Source organism: Salvelinus namaycush, chromosome 7, assembly GCF_016432855.1.
Source record: "Salvelinus namaycush isolate Seneca chromosome 7, SaNama_1.0, whole genome shotgun sequence".
NCBI classification, from domain to species: Eukaryota; Metazoa; Chordata; class Actinopteri; order Salmoniformes; family Salmonidae; genus Salvelinus; species Salvelinus namaycush.
This window is the reverse complement of record NC_052313.1, coordinates 51,869,599-51,889,327: the sequence shown is the minus strand read 5'-3', so window position 1 is coordinate 51,889,327 and position 19,729 is coordinate 51,869,599. Positions and strand designations below refer to the sequence as shown.

General features: G+C 43.9%; 1 protein-coding gene across 1 annotated transcript in view; it reads left to right on the top strand.

Annotated features, from left to right (window-relative positions):
* The window catches only part of LOC120050518 (probable phospholipid-transporting ATPase IH), a 64,500-nt gene that overhangs the window by 28,917 nt on the left and 15,854 nt on the right, over positions 1-19,729 (top strand). The window contains exons 2-17 of the mRNA XM_038997109.1: positions 4,467-4,589; positions 4,686-4,775; positions 4,905-5,093; positions 5,922-6,050; positions 6,369-6,472; positions 6,579-6,629; positions 6,745-6,809; positions 8,546-8,627; positions 9,005-9,155; positions 9,569-9,766; positions 9,844-10,017; positions 10,898-11,064; positions 11,934-12,005; positions 12,241-12,314; positions 13,026-13,129; positions 14,007-14,188. Coding sequence (XP_038853037.1) covers positions 4,467-4,589; positions 4,686-4,775; positions 4,905-5,093; positions 5,922-6,050; positions 6,369-6,472; positions 6,579-6,629; positions 6,745-6,809; positions 8,546-8,627; positions 9,005-9,155; positions 9,569-9,766; positions 9,844-10,017; positions 10,898-11,064; positions 11,934-12,005; positions 12,241-12,314; positions 13,026-13,129; positions 14,007-14,188 — 1,955 coding nt within the window. The remainder of the gene's footprint in view (positions 1-4,466; positions 4,590-4,685; positions 4,776-4,904; positions 5,094-5,921; positions 6,051-6,368; positions 6,473-6,578; positions 6,630-6,744; positions 6,810-8,545; positions 8,628-9,004; positions 9,156-9,568; positions 9,767-9,843; positions 10,018-10,897; positions 11,065-11,933; positions 12,006-12,240; positions 12,315-13,025; positions 13,130-14,006; positions 14,189-19,729) is intronic.

The window sequence follows — 19,729 nt, the reverse complement described above, 5'->3', positions numbered from 1 at the left end:
AAGGCACTCTTCCCTTCTCCCCCACTTAGTAGTCTAATCACAGATCCCACACCTTACTGGATGGGTGAAAACAATGTAGAGGAACTCCTATTTTCACCTATACTGTCATGTTACGTCAGTGTTTACTGGTTCTCGTCAGGCAGGGAGGATGTGCAGTATTTATGCGTGGGCTTGTACCCTCATTAACGTTGCCCCCCCTCATGTTCTAACAGGAACATGAGTTTGTGTCGTTAATGTGCTATTTCTTAGAGGATATATTTTAAAGCCCGGGGAAAAAATCTGTTTTGGAAGAGGGTTGTTTTTTAGAATAGAATATAGAATACATCTTTATCATCCATAAAGTTAATAGATTAAATTGGTTCTAGTTGTGTGGATGGCTCAATGGCTGCGGTCTGTACCCGTTGTTTCTCTGGTTGAGGGTGACTCCCTTTCCTCTGTCAGGCAGAGGACAATACAGTGTTCATGGTAGAAGCTGCCTCCTCTCTCTCTCTCTCTCTCTCACACCCGCTCTTTCTCTCGGGACTCATCTGAGATAGGGAGTGGTGTATGTCTGAGAGTGAGCTGAGTGAGCAAGATAAATGTTGGGATTGTGAAAAGGAAAGAGAAAGCAAGAGTGTGGGCTGACCGTGAGAGAGAGCGGACCAGCTTTTATCTGGGGAGAGGAGATCCCAGCTGTTCTCAGTCTGCTGCTGATACACACAGAACAGAAGGCTGCTCCTCTCTCCTCTCTCTTCCTCATGCTAGGTCTTCTCTCATCTCTTCTGCTGCTCAGATTACTGAAGCAGGCCAGCTACGGCTACATCTCAGTAGTCTATGGTGGTATCCTCTTCTCCACTCTTAACCCTTAATACTAGAAGACTTTGCCACTATAGAATATTGGGATCTACCCCCAGAATCACCAGTCAAAGGGTAAGGAGACTAGAAGAGGGTGCCACTATAGACTACTGAGATGCACCCTTGGATGGCCTGTTTCAGGTCAGATAAGACCAATTCAAACCTCCTTAGGCTCAATGATCCAGAGGTGGAGTCTCCTCCTGTCCTGTCTGAGGTGTTTCAGACAGGTGAGCTCAAAATAGCTGAACACTAGTGGGGGTGACCAGAGTAGACTAGGAGTGCTCAGTGACTTAACCCAGCGAAACAATGCTGGAAACTTGGGCACGTTGCTAGGGAAAAACAATCCTATTCCCCGGACACAGCTGTAGTATAGTAATACTATGGTATGGAGACAGCTGTTGTATAGTAATACTAGAGAGAGAGAGAGAGAGAGAGAGAGAGAGAGAGGTGTGTTCTTTGTTCAGTCATTAGGCTGCATTCCTCTGTGAGACACAGGCTTGTGCTCAGGAGCCAACCAAGGTAACAGGAGAACTTATTCAGGGACGAGAAAAGTGAGTAATTCACTTTAATACTGAATCTCTGCTAGCGCGTTAGACCCTAGCTAAATACAAACTAACGTGTTGACTTCCGATTGACTCCTAATTCCTATTTTCTCCAAAAAATGAAACTTTTATTGAATGAAAATCTGGTTCTATGAATGAAATCATGTAGGGCACTAGGGCTGAATGTTTTAATAGAGAGACACTGCCCAGGATAAGATAAGTAAAAAGGTTACGTTTTGTTACAGTACATTGTGATGCAACAACAATACTGTATGGTGAAACTGTAAGCCCAATTGTCCCTGTGCCATTTAGCAGACACTTTTATGCAAAGCGACTTGCAGTCATGCGTGCAGACATTTCTATGTATGTGTGGTCCCGGGAATCAAACCCACTATCCTGGTGTTACAAACGCGATGCTCTGCCAACTGAACTACAAAGGACTAATTCATTAACAAGAGCTAACGGATGTTTAATCTGCTTGGCCGATATATCACAGTGCCCTCTGTGGGTAAAAATAATATCTAAAGGGATGTTAGCCTGTACTCGCCCCACTTACATAACCGCTAGCTAAAGATGCTAATGCTACACATGCTGGCTCAATGTAATCCCTGTCTAATGGGATGGATGGGTGGACCCGTGGTGCGGTAGGGGCATTCTGAGCACTGTTTCACCGGCTATACTAGGAAACCACACTCCTCACCTCACACTGGCCTCTTATGAACCACGGCTTACCAGAGCCTGGATGGCTGAACACATTTGCTTGTCTTACAGGTCATACTGAAAAACCACACTGGCCACTCTGACCTTTTTAATAGCTGAGGTTTGATTGATTAGGTATGCAGAGTAGCAACCGTTCAGGTGTTGATAAGATCATTCCCTGCAGCCTCTGTCTGGCTCCAGTGAGTTAGTCTACAGAAAGAACCAGGTCTAACTGTATCTTAGGCTAGGTAGACTGTATATTAGGCTAGTGGACCTGTATCTTAGGCTAGGTGGAACTGTATCTTAGGCTAGGTGGAACTGTATCTTAGGCTAGTGGAACTGTATCTTAGGCTAGGTGGAACTGTATCTTAGGCTAGTGGAACTGTATCTTAGGCTAGGTGGAACTGTATCTTAGGCTAGGTGGAACTGTATCTTAGGCTAGGTGGAACTGTATCTTAGGCTAGGTGGAACTGTATCTTAGGCTAGGTGGAACTGTATCTTAGGCTAGGTAGACTGTATCTTAGGCTAGTGGAACTGTATCTTAGGCTAGTGGAACTGTATCTTAGGCTAGGTCGGACTGTATCTTAGGCTAGGTCGGACTGTATCTTAGGCTAGGTCGGACTGTATCTTAGGCTAGGTCGGACTGTATCTTAGGCTAGGTCGGACTGTATCTTAGGCTAGGTAGACTGTATCTTAGGCTAGTGGAACTGTATCTTAGGCTAGGTGGAACTGTATCATAGGCTAGGTGGAACTGTATCTTAGGCTAGTGGAACTATCTTAGGCTAGTGGAACAGTATCTTAGGCTAGTGGAACAGTATCTTAGGCTAGTGGAACTGTATCTTATGCTAGGTGGAACTGTATCTTATGCTAGGTGGAACTGTATCTTAGGCTAGGTGGAACTGTATCTTAGGCTAGGTGGAACTGTATCTTAGGCTAGGTGGAACTGTATCTTAGGCTAGGTGGAACTGTATCTTAGGCTAGGTGGAACTGTATCTTAGGCTAGGTGGAACTGTATCTTAGGCTAGGTGGAACTGTATCTTAGGCTAGGTGGAACTGTATCATAGGCTAGGTCGGACTGTATCTTAGGCTAGGTGGAACTGTATCTTAGGCTAGGTAGACTGTATCTTAGGCTAGGTGGAACTGTATCTTAGGCTAGGTTGAGGAGTGATATTGCCACTATGGTGCATTTGTAAGAATGCAGGAAGGATGGTTGAAGACAAAGTTTACAGTTCAGGATATTTATTAACTAATTAAAAAAGGCACCGCAAACGGACGCAGGAGCACATGGGCGGTAGGATGGCGATATGGAATGGCTTGAAAGGCCGGTAGGTAAGGTTTTGCTCTGGAGGGAATATAAAGGGGACATAGATACAAGACAAAGTGGCATAACTAAGGAGACATACAAAGTATAACATGCTAACCAAACAAAGGACATGACCAATATCCATGGAACAGGATATACACTATATTCAGACAACGGAGGTATTCTAAGGAAAGCATTATATAAACGCTCTGATTGGCAATAAACATACAGGCTAGAAAGTTAGCGTTAGAATGCCCAGAACGGGGCGCCCGGCTCTAATTGGAATGCAGTCAATGCTAACCCAGTTCACTTGGGGCATGCCCGGGGGATTAATCAAATCCCCTCAGTGTCTCTCTGTCTGGGCTTGTCCAGCTTCTTGAGCTAGCTCACTGGTGATAAACAGACATGGGCAAACATGTAGCACTCTACTGGACGCAACCCATTTAGTTACTTAAGGCTCAGCGAGTAAGGAAATTACTTTAAGATTATATTGGATTTCCCTCTTTTTAAAAAAAATATTTGATTCTGTTTGATCAGATTCTATTCTATTTGACTATTCCAGACAGGTGTGAAATCAGTGGGTTGACCTTCCTATGGTGTTGTGGTGTGTGTTGGTGTGTGTTTGTATATAGGCGTGTGTCATAGTTAGTGTTGAATGGGAGAGTTATTGTAAGATGGAAGGCTTGTAGCCAACACTCATTTATCATTCCCCACCCGGTTACATGACTCAGAGCACTTACTCACTGTTACTGGAGGTCTGTTGTGTTGTGTTTGTTAGGTCGCCAGTTTATTACGCTCAACACAGTCATTTATACGGTTTGCGACCGTAATGCTATTGTGTCTGCCAGACTGTCTCTGCATTCTACAACACTAACCATGTTTGGTGAGACAAAGACATGTTGGCTGGAGCAGGAAACAACTGCCTGACAACCAGCCAGTCAGGCCCCCAGCCAGGCAATGAGGCTACATTTGTTGCCCCTGTGTCTTCTCCTGTCCTGTCCTGACCTGCCCTGATTTGTCCTGTCATGATCTGACCTGACCTGTGTGCTGACCTGGCATTGACCTTTGACGTCTTGACCTCTGTGCAGTGTGCTGGAGAGGAGAACTGGGTGGACACCAGGACGGTGTACATCGGAAACAAGGAGCCCCCACCGGGAGCGGAGGCCTACATTCCCCAGAGGTACCCCGACAACCGCATCATCTCCTCCAAGGTGAGAACCACAACCATGCTACAACCACATTACAATCACGTTATAACCACGTTACAACCATGTTATAACCATTTGCTGTTGCTTCCCTTTCCACAGTACACCTTCTGGAATTTTGTTCCGAAGAATTTGTTTGAGCAGTTTAGAAGAATTGCCAATTTCTACTTCCTCATCATATTTCTTGTCCAGGTCAGATCTTGACTGGTAGATTCAATTTGAGTCAATTTAAGGCTTAGTTGGCAAGAAATATAAATCTGGCAAACGCAGAAGTTTCAGATGACAATAGATCATTCTCTCTTTCTCTCTCGCCCTCTTCAGTTGATAATTGACACTCCCACCAGTCCCATCACCAGCGGACTACCTCTCTTCTTTGTCATCACTGTCACGGCCATCAAACAGGGCTATGAGGACTGGCTCAGGCACAAAGCAGACAATGCTATTAACCAGTGTCCTGTGCACGAGGTGCAGGATGGGAAGGTGATCAGGAAACAGAGTCGTAAGCTGAGGGTACGTATCATCCTACAACTGAAAATGACCAGGGATCAAACCTGGGTTCTTTGGATCAGGGGTTGGCAAACTTTCTTGCTTCATGACCCACAAATGAAGGTGTATTTTGAGTCGCGACCCACCATAAGGGTCGAGCAGAGAAAAAACATAAACAGACCAAAAACTAAGTACAAAATATAATTTTGGCAGCGGAGAGAACATTTTTCAATTTTAAAGCTAATTTTCTGCAATTCTACACATTTTGTCATGGAGCTGAGAGAAAATTGTGCAGTTTTTAAGCACATTTCCTGCATATTTTAAGATGGCTAATGCTGTGTTCTTATTCTCAAAACATTCTAACACAATCTATGGGGGCCTCATTGTCTAGTTTTATTTTGTTGATTGTAAGTTCTCAAAGATTCTAGACTATTATATAAAATATATATAGGTCCATTATCTTTTCTACACACTTTCTATTTGGTTTTAATTGTTTACATTTCCAATTTTTTAAGTAAAATGTTTTGCAATGCACAACAAATGTCATCCCGCAACCAACCTGGACCCACACGTGGGTCCGACCCACAGTTTGGGAACCACTGTTTTAGACAACTCAAGACTGTGTTATCCTATTGAGCTAAAGACATCTCTCTCACGCTCTAACTTCCAACCCACCCATTCACCCTTCCTTCCTTCCTTCCTTCCTTCCTTCCTTCCTTCCTTCCTTCCTTCCTTCCTTCCTTCCTTCCTTCCTTCCTTCCTTCCTTCCTTCCTTCCTTCCTTCCTTCCTTCCTTCCTTCCTTCCTTCCTTCCTTCCTTCCTTCCTTCCTTCCTTCTTTCCCTCTCTCCCAGGTGGGTGATGTGGTGCTGATCAAGGAAGATGAGACGTTCCCCTGTGACCTCATCCTTCTCTCCACCAGTAGGGAGGACGGGACCTGTTTTGTCACTACAGCCAGTCTGGACGGGGAGTCCAGTCACAAGGTAACACTACACTCTGACTGAGAGAGAGGAAGAGGGAGATGGGAGAGGTGGCTGAGGCAGAGATAAAGAAAGAATGGGATAGAGTTGAGGGAGAACAGAAGAGTGAAAGACAGAGAGCGTGGGAGACAGGGGACAGAGAGGAAAGAGTGAGTGAGTGAGTGAGAGAGAGGGGTGAGTGTGTATGTGAGGGATATAGAGAGATGGAGCGAAATGGAGAGATAGAGTTTGTATTCTGTTTCATTAGAGGGTTAGTGTGAGATGCATCTTGGCTCGCTGTGTTCCTGATCTCGCTGTGACTCTCTCCATCCCTCCACAAAGACCTACTATGCTGTGCAGGACACTAAGGCCTTCAACACAGAGGAGGATTTCAATACTCTACAGGCTTCTATTGAATGTGAACAACCACAACCAGACCTCTACAAGTGAGTGACAACACTGCACACAACACTGGATCCAGACAATCAGTACTGGTTGTAAACAACGCAAAACACACCAACTCACACATGCATTCCCTCTCTCCTTGGACAGATTCGTGGGCCGAATCAATATTTATTCGGACAGAAACGAGCCCATCGCGAGGTAAATCCATACCCAGGAAATTGACTCCAACTTCAGGAAGTCATTGCTCGTGTGTTTGCACAACAATAAAAAAAAGTGTATTCTAACAGAGAAGTGTATTCTGTGTTTGCTTCAGGCCTTTGGGATCTGAGAACCTACTTCTCAGAGGGGCGACACTGAAAAACACACAGCACATATATGGTAAGACACTACACTGGGTGACCTTGTAATGACATCACTAATAGAATCTAAAGACACCACACTGGGTGACCTTGTAATGACATCACTAATAGAATCTAAAGACACTACACTGGGTGACCTTGTAATGACATCACTAATAGAATCTAAAGACACCACACTGGGTGACCTTGTAATGACATCACTAATAGAATCTAAAGACACCACACTGGGTGACCTTGTAATGACATCACTAATAGAATCAAAAGACACTACACTGCGTGACCTTGTAATGACATCACTAATATAATCTAAAGACACTACACTGGGTGACCTTGTAATGACATCACTAATAGAATCTAAAGACACCACACTGGGTGACCTTGTAATGACATCACTAATAGAATCTAAAGACACTACACTGGGTGACCTTGTAATGACATCACTAATAGAATCTAAAGACACCACACTGGGTGACCTTGTAATGACATCACTAATAGAATCTAAAGACACCACACTGGGTGACCTTGTAATGACATCACTAATAGAATCAAAAGACACTACACTGCGTGACCTTGTAATGACATCACTAATATAATCTAAAGACACTACACTGCGTGACCTTGTAATGACATCACTAATATAATCTAAAGACACTACACTGCGTGACCTTGTAATGACATCACTAATATAATCTAAAGACACTACACTGCGTGACCTTGTAATGACATCACTAATAGAATCAAAAGACACTACACTGCGTGACCTTGTAATGACATCACTAATATAATCTAAAGACACTACACTGGGTGGACCTTGTAATGACATCACTAATAGAATCTAAAGACACCACACTGGGTGACCTTGTAATGACATCACTAATAGAATCTAAAGACACCACACTGGGTGACCTTGTAATGACATCACTAATATAATCTAAAGACACTACACTGGGTGACCTTGTAATGACATCACTAATATAATCTAAAGACACTACACTGGGTGGACCTTGTAATGACATCACTAATAGAATCAAAAGACACTACACTGCGTGACCTTGTAATGACATCACTAATATAATCTAAAGACACTACACTGGGTGACCTTGTAATGACATCACTAATAGAATCTAAAGACACCACACTGGGTGACCTTGTAATGACATCACTAATAGAATCTAAAGACACTACACTGGGTGACCTTGTAATGACATCACTAATAGAATCTAAAGACACCACACTGGGTGACCTTGTAATGACATCACTAATATAATCTAAAGACACTACACTGGGTGACCTTGTAATGACATCAGTTATAGAATCTAAAATAGATTCCTAGTTTTCATTCATATAATGGGTTTGGAATGTTTAGAGGTTCCACTCCAAATCATTAAGTTCCTGTGTTCACACTGTGGGTTGTATATTGAGACCAGCTGCTGAGGCCTGTACAGACCTGTATGAGTGAGAATATTACAAACTGTCAAGCAGGAATGCAGTCAGTACACTGCATGAGATGACATGACTGCAAGCCATGTCTTATTATGAAATCAGATGAGTGTGATGGGAGTTGATTTCACAGATAATTGTAGGACACCATGATAGTATTCAGTACCGGCAGAGACTTGTCAGATCTGACTGATGTTATTGTCATCAGGGCTGCATCTCAATATTACAAAGTCGTTCCCTTCCCTAGTCTCTTTCCTTCATCTTCACAGATGTGAAATGTCTCCCCAAGTTGACCCTCTGGTTTGTGTCTCCTAGCTGTTGCCATCTACACTGGTATGGAGACCAAGATGGCGCTCAACTACCAGTCCAAGTCCCAGAAACGCTCTGCAGTGGAGAAGTAAGACCCACCAACATGTGTTTTCTACTTTATGATGCATGTTTACCATGTTTCCAGACAGGTTCACTTAACGTTGATTGCCATCTAATTGCATCATATCCATTTCCCCCTAAAGACCCATTCAGACCGTCCACCCTTCCTGAAGACATTCTTATGTAATTTCCTCTGCATCTGTCTCTACTCCTTTCTGTCATCCCTCCTCTCACCCCTCCTCTCTGTCCCCCCCCCCCCCCCCCTCTGTCGGTCCACCCTCTCTGTCTCTACCCCCCTTTCTGTCTCTCCCCCCTTTCTGTCTCTCACCTTTCTCTGTCTCTCACCTTTCTCTGTCTCTCCCCCCTCTCTGTACCCCCCCCCCCCTCTCTGTCTCCCCCCTCCAGGTCAATGAATGCGTATCTGATAGTGTACCTGTGCATCCTGATCAGCAAGGCTCTGATCAACACAGTGCTGAAGTATGTGTGGCAGGCTGACCCGGACAAAGACGAGCCCTTCTACAACCAGAAGACTGACACAGAGAGGCAACGCCATATAGTAGGTTATAAAACTACAATCATTTTTATGCAATAGCTGATGTTTTTTTCACCTCTCACTTTCCCTTTCTCTCTCTCTCCCTGTCACCTCTGACTGTCCCTCCTCCCCCCTCTCCCTCCTCATTACCTCCCTCCCTCCTCTCTCTCTCCCTGTCACCTCTGACTGTCCCTCCTCCCCCCTCTCCCTTCATACCTCCCTCCCTCCTCTCTCTCTCCCTGTCACTTCTGACTGTCCCTCCTCCCCCCTCTCCCTTCATACCTCCCTCCCTCCTCTCTCTCTCCCTGTCACTTCTGACTGTCCCTCCTCCCCCCTCTCCCTTCATACCTCCCTCCCTCCTCTCTCTCTCCCTGTCACTTCTGACTGTCCCTCCTCCCCCCTCTCCCTCCTCATACCTCCCTCCTCTCTCTCTCCAGTTGATCCGGGCGTTCACAGACTTCCTGGCCTTCATGGTGTTGTTTAATTACATCATCCCCGTGTCCATGTACGTTACCGTGGAGATGCAGAAGTTCCTGGGGTCCTACTTCATCATGTGGGATGATGAGATGTTTGACGAGGAACTAGGAGAGAGGGCTCAGGTTAACACATCTGACCTCAATGAAGAACTGGGACAGGTAGGCTATACACACAGTACAGACAGTACACACACACACACACTCACCACTCTTACCTGAATGTGTGTGTTTTCCAGGTGGAGTACGTGTTTACAGACAAGACAGGCACACTGACAGAGAACAACATGGAGTTTATAGAGTGCTGTGTGGACGGCTATGTTTACGTCCCTGATGCCATCTGTAATGGACAGGTCATGCCAGGGGCAACCAGCATGGACATGATCGACTCCTCACCTGGACCAGGGGGCAAGGTGAGACAGAGAGCCTCACTGTCACTTGATGGACTGTACGAATATGTACAGGACAAGTTACCCCTCCCTAACCACTGATGCAGGGTCAGACATTGTTTCATTCCCCAATGAAGACGAGCTGGATACTAACAGCTTTTACCTGGATGTCCTGGGTGAACCGTAACCCTATGAAGACCAGCTGGATACTAACAGCTTTTACCTGGATGTCCTGGGTGAACCGTAACCCTATGAAGACCAGCTGGATACTAACAGCTTTTACCTGGATGTCCTGGGTGAACCGTAACCCTATGAAGACCAGCTGGATACTAACAGCTTTTACCTGGATGTCCTGGGTGAACCGTAACCCTATGAAGACCAGCTGGATACTAACAGCTTTTACCTGGATGTCCTGGGTGAACCGTAACCCTATGAAGACCAGCTGGATACTAACAGCTTTTACCTGGATGTCCTGGGTGAACCCTAAACTCAGAGTGACACTGATACCTTCTCTAAGGATGACACATTCATCCACCCAGGGATCCAGTGTCTCACACACACACACACACACACACACACACACACACACACACACACACACACACACACACACACACACACACACACACACACACACACACACACACACACACACACACACACACACACACACACACATTGCTGTGTGCCAGGACTAGAGAGGGCCGCTTCACTCCGGTGACCAGCCTGTGCCATTCCTTTGTCTTCTGTGTGTACGAGGACTAAGAAGCAAGATCTTCAGGAAACATGAATTGTGTTTTACTATGGATCCAAATGATGTATTCAAACATGTATGTTTCCTGTATTTATGTGTTTATACGTGTGTGTGTGTTGTGTGACGTGTTCTCTGTGCTTGGCTTGTCAGGAGTCTGAGGAGTTGTTCTTCCGGGCGTTGTGTCTGTGCCACACGGTACAGGTGAAGGAGGAGGAGACAGTGGATGGCATCAAGATGGGTATCCACCAGAACAAGGCCACCTCCTTCTACATATCATCCTCTCCTGACGAGGTGGCACTGGTGGAGGGCATGAAGAGGTGACTGGCTTGACACTCACGCAATCACACTCACTCACTCACTCACTCACTCACTCACTCACTCACTCACTCACTCACTCACTCACTCACTCACTCACTCACTCACTCACTCACTCACTCACTCACTCACTCACTCACTCACAATCACCCACTCAATCACCCACCCACTCAATCACTCACCCACCCACTCAATCACTCACTCACCCACTCAATCACTCACTCACCCACTCAATCACTCACTCACTCCCTCAATCACCCACTCACTCAATCACCCACTCAATCACTCACTCACTCAATCACCCACTCAATCACTCACTCACTCAATCACTGTCGCTCAATCACTCACTGACTCATACACACACACACACACACACACACACACACACACACACACACACACACACACACACACACACACACACACACACACACACACACACACACACACACACACACACACACAAAGGCAGAAAGTCTTTTCTACTCCCAGGCATTTGAAATGAACTAGATAGATAGATAATATACAGTGTATTTGGAAAGTATTCAGACCCCTTCCCCTTTTCCACATTTTGTTATGTTACAGCCTTATTCTAAAATTGATTAAATAATAGTTTTTCCTCATCAATCTACACCCAATATCCCATAATGACGAAGCGAAAACAGGTTTTCTATTATAAATAAAAAACAAAAATACCTTATTTACATGAATGTAATCCATTTTAGAATAAGGCTGTATGTAACGTAACAAAATATGGAAAAAGTCAAGGGGTCTGAATACTTTCCCGAATGCACTGTATAGCCATTCATTTAACTGCAGTTTAACCTGCTCCCCTGTTCTGACAGTAATGGTACATTCCTCTGTCCCCCAGGCTTGGCTTCACCTATCTGCGGCTGAAGGACAGTCACATGGAGATTCTTAATAGGGAGGATGAGGTCGAGAGGTCAGTGTGTGTCCATTACTCCAGCCATGGCCTGTGGGCATCAGTTTATCTTTGTGTGTGTGTGTGTGTGTGTGTGTGTGTGTGTGTGTGTGTGTGTGTGTGTGTGTGTGTGTGTGTGTGTGTGTGTGTGTGTGTGTGTGTGTGTGTGTGTGTGTGTGTGTGTGTGTGTGTGTGTGTGTGTGTGTGTGTGGTCAGTAACCCAACCTCTTTCTCCCTTTCTCTCTCTTGCATCCAGGTTTGAGCTACTGGAGGTATTGACCTTTGACTCTGTGAGAAGGAGAATGAGTGTTATCGTCAGGTCCACCACAGGTACTGTACTATAGTACAATTACTACCATTATGATACTAGAACACAGAAACTAGAGGTACTGTACTATAGTACAATTACTACCATTATGATACTAGAACACAGAAACTAGAGGTACTGTACTATAGTACAATTCCTACCATTATGATACTAGAACACAGAAACTAGAGGTACTGTACTATAGTACAATTACTACCATTATGATACTAGAACACAGAAACTAGATGTTACTGTACTATAGTACAATTACTACCATTATAATACTAGAACATAGAAACTAGATGTATCTGTATGGGAGTGGCTGGTGCTTTTTATAGATGAAAGCAGTCATTACCACGGCAACCCAGTCATTGTTCTGTGTGCGTGCGTGTGTGTGTGCGTGTGTGTGTGTGTGTGTGTGTGTGTGTGTGTGTGTGTGTGTGTGTGTGTGTGTGTGTGTGTGTGTGTGTGTGTGTGTGTGTGTGTGTGTGTGTGTGTGTGTGTGTGTGTGTGTGTGTGTGTGTGTGTGTGTGTGTGTGTGTGTGTGTGTGCTGTATGCTAATAGAGAGGGCCATATGTGTGCTAGGAGGTCAACAGGCAGAAGGCATACTAATGACGGTAGAGTCAGTCTCACTGAGGAACATCTCTAGTGTTGTCTGCCACACACTGCTGCAAACTAATGATGCTTCTCTCTGCTAATGAGGAACCTGTTTTAACTGTGTGGTTGTCCACAGGGGAGTACTACCTGTTCTGTAAAGGGGCCGACTCCTCCATCTTCCCCCGGGTGATCTCTGGCAAGGTGGAGCAGGTCAAAGCCAGAGTGGAGCACAACGCTGTGGTAAGGACACACACACATACAGCCACTATCAGACACTAGAGGCCGTTGTCCTAAAGTAGCTCCAAAATCACACTTCCAGAGTTGCTGACCTCAAATGCATTTTTGACTTTCATTTTTGCTTTGCTTGAGGTGTATATTGTCATATGGCTGTATGGTAGACCCTGCTAAATGCTATCTGATTCTTGTATCTTTTAGTGGTAGTGTCCTTACTTAATGTGTGTGTCCTTGGCCACCAAAAGTTCCAAGACAGCTGTATATGGAATGTAACTGAGATGGTGATTGACTGTCATTATGGAGTGTTTGGTGCCAACGTAGAGGTAGTCTACTGATCCCTGTGTGTCCGTGGCTCTGGTCCAATCTCTCCAACGCCACACTGACAGAATCAGGACAGGCTGGTTGCCAAGGATGACATAATTGTGATGCAGTTTGGGTTGCCGTTGGCAGCGGTGCCGACCCGTTTCTGTTGACTGTCAGGGAGAATGTGTTTCCCTGGTTACGTTACAATGGGATGGCCAGTGGTGAAGCTGGTGTGAACCAGACTGGCGCTGAGAGAATGTCACAACTGAGGTCTCACTGTGTGTGTGTGTGTGTTTGTTTGTGTGAAAGGTCAAGGTCATACGTCTACTGACACAGACTAAACTGGTATGGAAACTCTGCCCAGTGAGACATCCCTCGATGCCAGTCTGTGCAAACTGCAGCTTTTTGTAACCCACTGCTCTGTCAGTGATGTCATTGACTGTTTTTAATGGGGAAAAAGAACAGAACAGTGGAATAATTGTTATTATCGGATTGTCAACCGCAACATCAGTGTCCAGTAATCATATCAAAGCATAACATAATTATCTCTCGCTCTCTCTATTTCTCTCTCTCTTTTCAGGAGGGCCTACGGACACTGTGCGTGGCGTACAGGAAGTTGAGCGTGGCTCAGTACGAGGAGACGTGTCACCTGCTGAACAGCGCCAAGCTGGCCCTGCAGGACCGAGACAGGAAGCTGGCCGAGGCCTATGACCTCATTGAGAAGGACTTCATACTGCTGGGGGCCACCGCCGTGGAGGACAGGTAACGTTCTGGAACCACAGCAGCGTAGAATCATACAATCTACATTGTCTTTTCTACCCAATTCTATTTATATATTCATGGGGCCACTGCTGTCGAGGACAGGTACCGATCTAGAATCACAACGTAGAATCAGAACCACTATCTTGTGGATTTTAGAATCCTACTAACTACTTTAGAATCCTACTTCTACTAATTATATTTCTATAATCTGGACAGAAGAGTTATATTAAGGGCAACTCTCTTTAGAGCTAACAATGTATGGGGCTAGAGCGACAGAGTAGATTAGCAACTGTAGAGTATTTATTTTAATGCTGCTCTTTAATTACTTGTTACTTTTATCTCTTATTCTTTTCCGTATTTTTTGAAACTGCATTGTTGGTTAGGGGCATTTCACTGTAAGGTCTACACCTGTTGTATTTGGCGCATGTGACTAATACAATTTGATTTGATTCAACTGAAAGTCAACCTCACTCTCCAAGCCCTAGTTTGCATAGTTAATTATTGACAATCGGACTCACTGACCCGGTCTAGGATGTTAGCTATTAAACAAATCACATTGTTGAACTATAGGGCTGACCATTCCTGTAATGATGTTAGCTATTGAACGATTCACATTGTTGAACTATAGGGCTGACCATTCCTGTAATGATGTTAGCTATTAAACGAATCACATTGTTGAACTATAGGGCTGACCATTCCTGTAATGATGTTAGCTATTGAACGATTCACATTGTTGAACTATAGGGCTGACCATTCCTGTAATGATGTTAGCTATTGAACGAATCACATTGTTGAACTATAGGGCTGACCATTCCTGTAATGATGTTAGCTATTGAACAAATCACATTGTTGAACTATAGGGCTGACCATTCCTGTAATGATGTTAGCTATTAAACGAATCACATTGTTGAACTATAGGGCTGACCATTCCTGTAATGATGTTAGCTATTGAACGATTCACATTGTTGAACTATAGGGCTGACCATTCCTGTAATGATGTTAGCTATTGAACGATTCACATTGTTGAACTATAGGGCTGACCATTCCTGTAATGATGTTAGCTATTGAACGAATCACATTGTTGAACTATAGGGCTGACCATTCCTGTAATGATGTTAGCTATTGAACGAATCACATTGTTGAACTATAGGGCTGACCATTCCTGTAATGATGTTAGCTATTGAACGAATCACATTGTTGAACTATAGGGCTGACCATTCCTGTAATGATGTTAGCTATTGAACGATTCACATTGTTGAACTATAGGGCTGACCATTCCTGTAATGATGTTAGCTATTGAACGATTCACATTGTTGAACTATAGGGCTGACCATTCCTGTAATGATGTTAGCTATTAAACAAATCACATTGTTGAACTATAGGGCTGACCATTCCTGTAATGATGTTAGCTATTGAACGAATCACATTGTTGAACTATAGGGCTGACCATTCCTGTAATGATGTTAGCTATTGAACGATTCACATTGTTGAACTATAGGGCTGACCATTCCTGTAATAATGTTAGCTATTGAACGATTCACATTGTTGAACTATAGGGCTGACCATTCCTGTAATGATGTTAGCTATTGAACGATTCACATTGTTGAACTATAGGGCTGACCATTCCTGTAATGATGTTAGCTATTGAACGATTCACATTGTTGAACTATAGGGCTGACCATTCCTGTAATGAAGGCACGTGTTCTTTCCCAAAGCAGCCTGTGAACCAGTAATATTAGTTAGCTGCAGTCTCTCAGGCTTAACCTCAACATTAACCTCAACATGAACAGTAGCTACAGTAATCAGTCAGTCATTATGTTGTGTGTGTCAGTCCCCAGTGCAGCCAGCTAATGAGCAGATAACCACATTAGAGTTCCACTGTTATTGATCTCTGCCAGACATCCATAGCAGCTGATGAAGTGGGGTCTCTTGCTGCTCTTCTGTCTGTCAGCACAGACGTCATGCTGAAGCACCAGAGGTTTTACTCTGGTATCAGGTCGGCTTCACAGCCCATCACTCTGCCTTTCTCTCACACACTTCGCTATCTGTCTATCTGTGTGTTAGTGTTAGTGAGTGTGTAGTGTTTTAGTCTCACCATCTTCCTTCACATCTGTCTTTGTGTGTGCATGTTGATGCATGCACGTGTGTGTGTGTGTGTCTTTCTGTTTTTCTGTCCGTTTGTTTTTCCGTCCGTTTGTCTGTGACTCCTGGGCTGTGGTAGTAATTAGCTGGTTGGCAGGCAGCAGCGGTGTAGGGAGCTGTGAATCCTATCTGCACTGCAGCTTCGTTATAGACTTCCCTGCTCTGTGACGTTGGACTGCTGCTGCAACAAACCAGCTCCCCAAACCCACTCCAGCTCAACACCCCAAAGCCAATTTACTGTACCAGTGGAGGCTGCTGAGGGGAGGACGGCCCATAATATTGGCTCTAACGGAGAGAATGAAATGGCATCAAACACATGGAAACCACACATTTGATACCATTCCACTAATTCGCTCCAGCCATTACCACAAGCCTGTCCTCCCCAATTAAGGTGCCACCAGCCTCCTGTGTACAGTCGTGGCCAAAAGTTTTGAGAATGACACAAATATTAATTTTCACAAAGTTTGCTGCTTCAGCGTCATTAGATATTTTTGTCAGATGTTACTATGGAATACTGAAGTATAATTACAAGCATTTCATAGGTGTCAAACGCTTTTATTGACAATTACATGAAGTTGATGCAAAGAGTCAATATTTGCAGTGTTGACCCTTCTTTTTCAAGACCTCTGCAATCCGCCCTGGCATGCTGTCAATTAACTTCTGGGCCACATCCTGACTGATGGCAGCCCATTCTTGCATAATCAATGCTTGGAGTTTGTCAGAATTTGTGGGTTTTTGTTTGTCCACCCGCCTCTTGAGGATTGACCACAAGTTCTCAATGGGATTAAGGTCTGGGGAGTTTCCTGGCCATGGACCCAAAATATCGATGTTTTGTTCCCCGAGCCACTTAGTTATCACTTTTGACTTATGGCAAGGTGCTCCATCATGCTGGAAAAGGCATTGTTCGTCACCAAACTGTTCCTGGATGGTTGGGAGAAGTTGCTCTCGGAGGATGTGTTGTTACCATTCTTTATTCATGGCTGTGTTCTTAGGCAAAATTGTGAGTGAGCCCACTCCCTTAGCTGAGAAGCAACCCCACACATGAATGGTCTCAGGATGCTTTACTGTTGGCATGACACAGGATTGATGGTAGCGCTCACCTTGTCTTTTCCGGACAAGCTTTTTTCTGGATGCCCCAAACAATCAGAAAGGGGATTCATCAGAGAAAATGACTTTACCCCAGTCCTCAGCAGTCCAATCCCTGTACCTTTTGCAGAATATCAGTATGTCCCTGATGTTTTTCGTGGAGAGAAGTGGCTTCTTTGCTGCCCTTCTTGACACCAGGCCATCCTCCAAAAGTCTTCGCCTCACTGTGCGTGCAGATGCACTCACACCTGCCTGCTGCCATTCCTGAGCAAGCTCTGTACTGGTGGTGCCCCGATCCCGCAGCTGAAACAACTTTAGGAGACTGTCCTGGCGCTTGCTGGCCTTTCTTGGGCGCCCTGAAGCCTTCTGCACAACAATTGAACCGCTCTCCTTGAAGTTCTTGATGATCCGATAAATGGTTGATTTAGGTGCAATCTTATTGGCAGCAATATCCTTGCCTGTGAAGCCCTTTTTGTGCAAAGCAATGATTACGGCACATGTTTCCTTCCAGGTAACCATGGTTGACAGAGGAAGAACAATGATTCCAAGCACCACCCTACTTTTGAAGCTTCCAGTCTGTTATTCGAACTCAATCAGCATGACAGAGTGATCTCCAGCCTTGTCCTCGTCAACACTCACACCCGTGTAAACGAGAGAATCACCGACATGATGTCAGCTGGTCCTTTTGTGGCAGTGCTAAAATGCAGTGGAAATGTTTTTGGGGGATTCAGTTCATTTGCATGGCAAAGAGGGACTTTGCAATGAATTGCAATTCATCTGATCACTCTTCATAACATTCTGGAGTATACGCAAATTGCCATCATACAAACTGAGGCAGCAGACTTTGTGAAAATTAATATTTGTGTCATTCTCAAAACTTTTGGCCACGACTGTACTGTACTTAACTACATTTAGATAGTGAGTGATACTTTTACAGTGTAAAACAGAACTACACTATGTTTTAACAACGGTATCTTACTGGAGATAGTTGGTGTGGGACTTTTATTCTAAACTGTTTGTCTGCACCATTCCATTCTACTTTTATTCTAAACTGTGTGTCTGCACCATTCCATTCTACTTTTATTCTAAACTGTTTGTGTCTGCACCATTCCATTCTACTTTTATTCTAAACTGTGTGTCTGCACCATTCCATTCTACTTTTATTCTAAACTGTTTGTCTGCACCATTCCATTCTACTTTTATTCTAAACTGTGTGTCTGCACCATTCCATTCTACTTTTATTCTAAACTGTGTGTCTGCACCATTCCATTCTACTTTTATTCTAAACTGTTTGTCTGCACCATTCCATTCTACTTTTATTCTAAACTGTGTGTCTGCACCATTCCATTCTACTTTTATTCTAAACTGTTTGTCTGCACCATTCCATTCTACTTTTATTCTAAACTGTGTGTCTGCACCATTCCATTCTACTTTTATTCTAAACTGTTTGTCTGCACCATTCCATTCTACTTTTATTCTAAACTGTTTGTCTGCACCATTCCATTCTACTTTTATTCTAAACTGTTTGTGTCTGCACCATTCCATTCTACTTTTATTCTAAACTGTTTGTGTCTGCACCATTCCATTCTACTTTTATTCTAAACTGTGTGTCTGCACCATTCCATTCTACTTTTATTCTAAACTGTTTGTCTGCACCATTCCATTCTACTTTTATTCTAAACTGTTTGTCTGCACCATTCCATTCTACTTTTATTCTAAACTGTTTGTGTCTGCACCATTCCATTCTACTTTTATTCTAAACTGTTTGTCTGCACCATTCCATTCTACTTTTATTCTAAACTGTTTGTCTGCACCATTCCATTCTACTTTTATTCTAAACTGTTTGTCTGCACCATTCCATTCTACTTTTATTCTAAACTGTGTGTCTGCACCATTCCATTCTACTTTTATTCTAAACTGTTTGTCTGCACCATTCCATTCTACTTTTATTCTAAACTGTTTGTCTGCACCATTCCATTCTACTTTTATTCTAAACTGTTTGTCTGCACCATTCCATTCTACTTTTATTCTAAACTGTTTGTGTCTGCACCATTCCATTCTACTTTTATTCTAAACTGTTTGTGTCTGCACCATTCCATTCTACTTTTATTCTAAACTGTTTGTCTGCACCATTCCATTCTACTTTTATTCTAAACTGTGTGTCTGCACCATTCCATTCTACTTTTATTCTAAACTGTTTGTCTGCACCATTCCATTCTACTTTTATTCTAAACTGTTTGTCTGCACCATTCCATTCTACTTTTATTCTAAACTGTGTGTCTGCACCATTCCATTCTACTTTTATTCTAAACT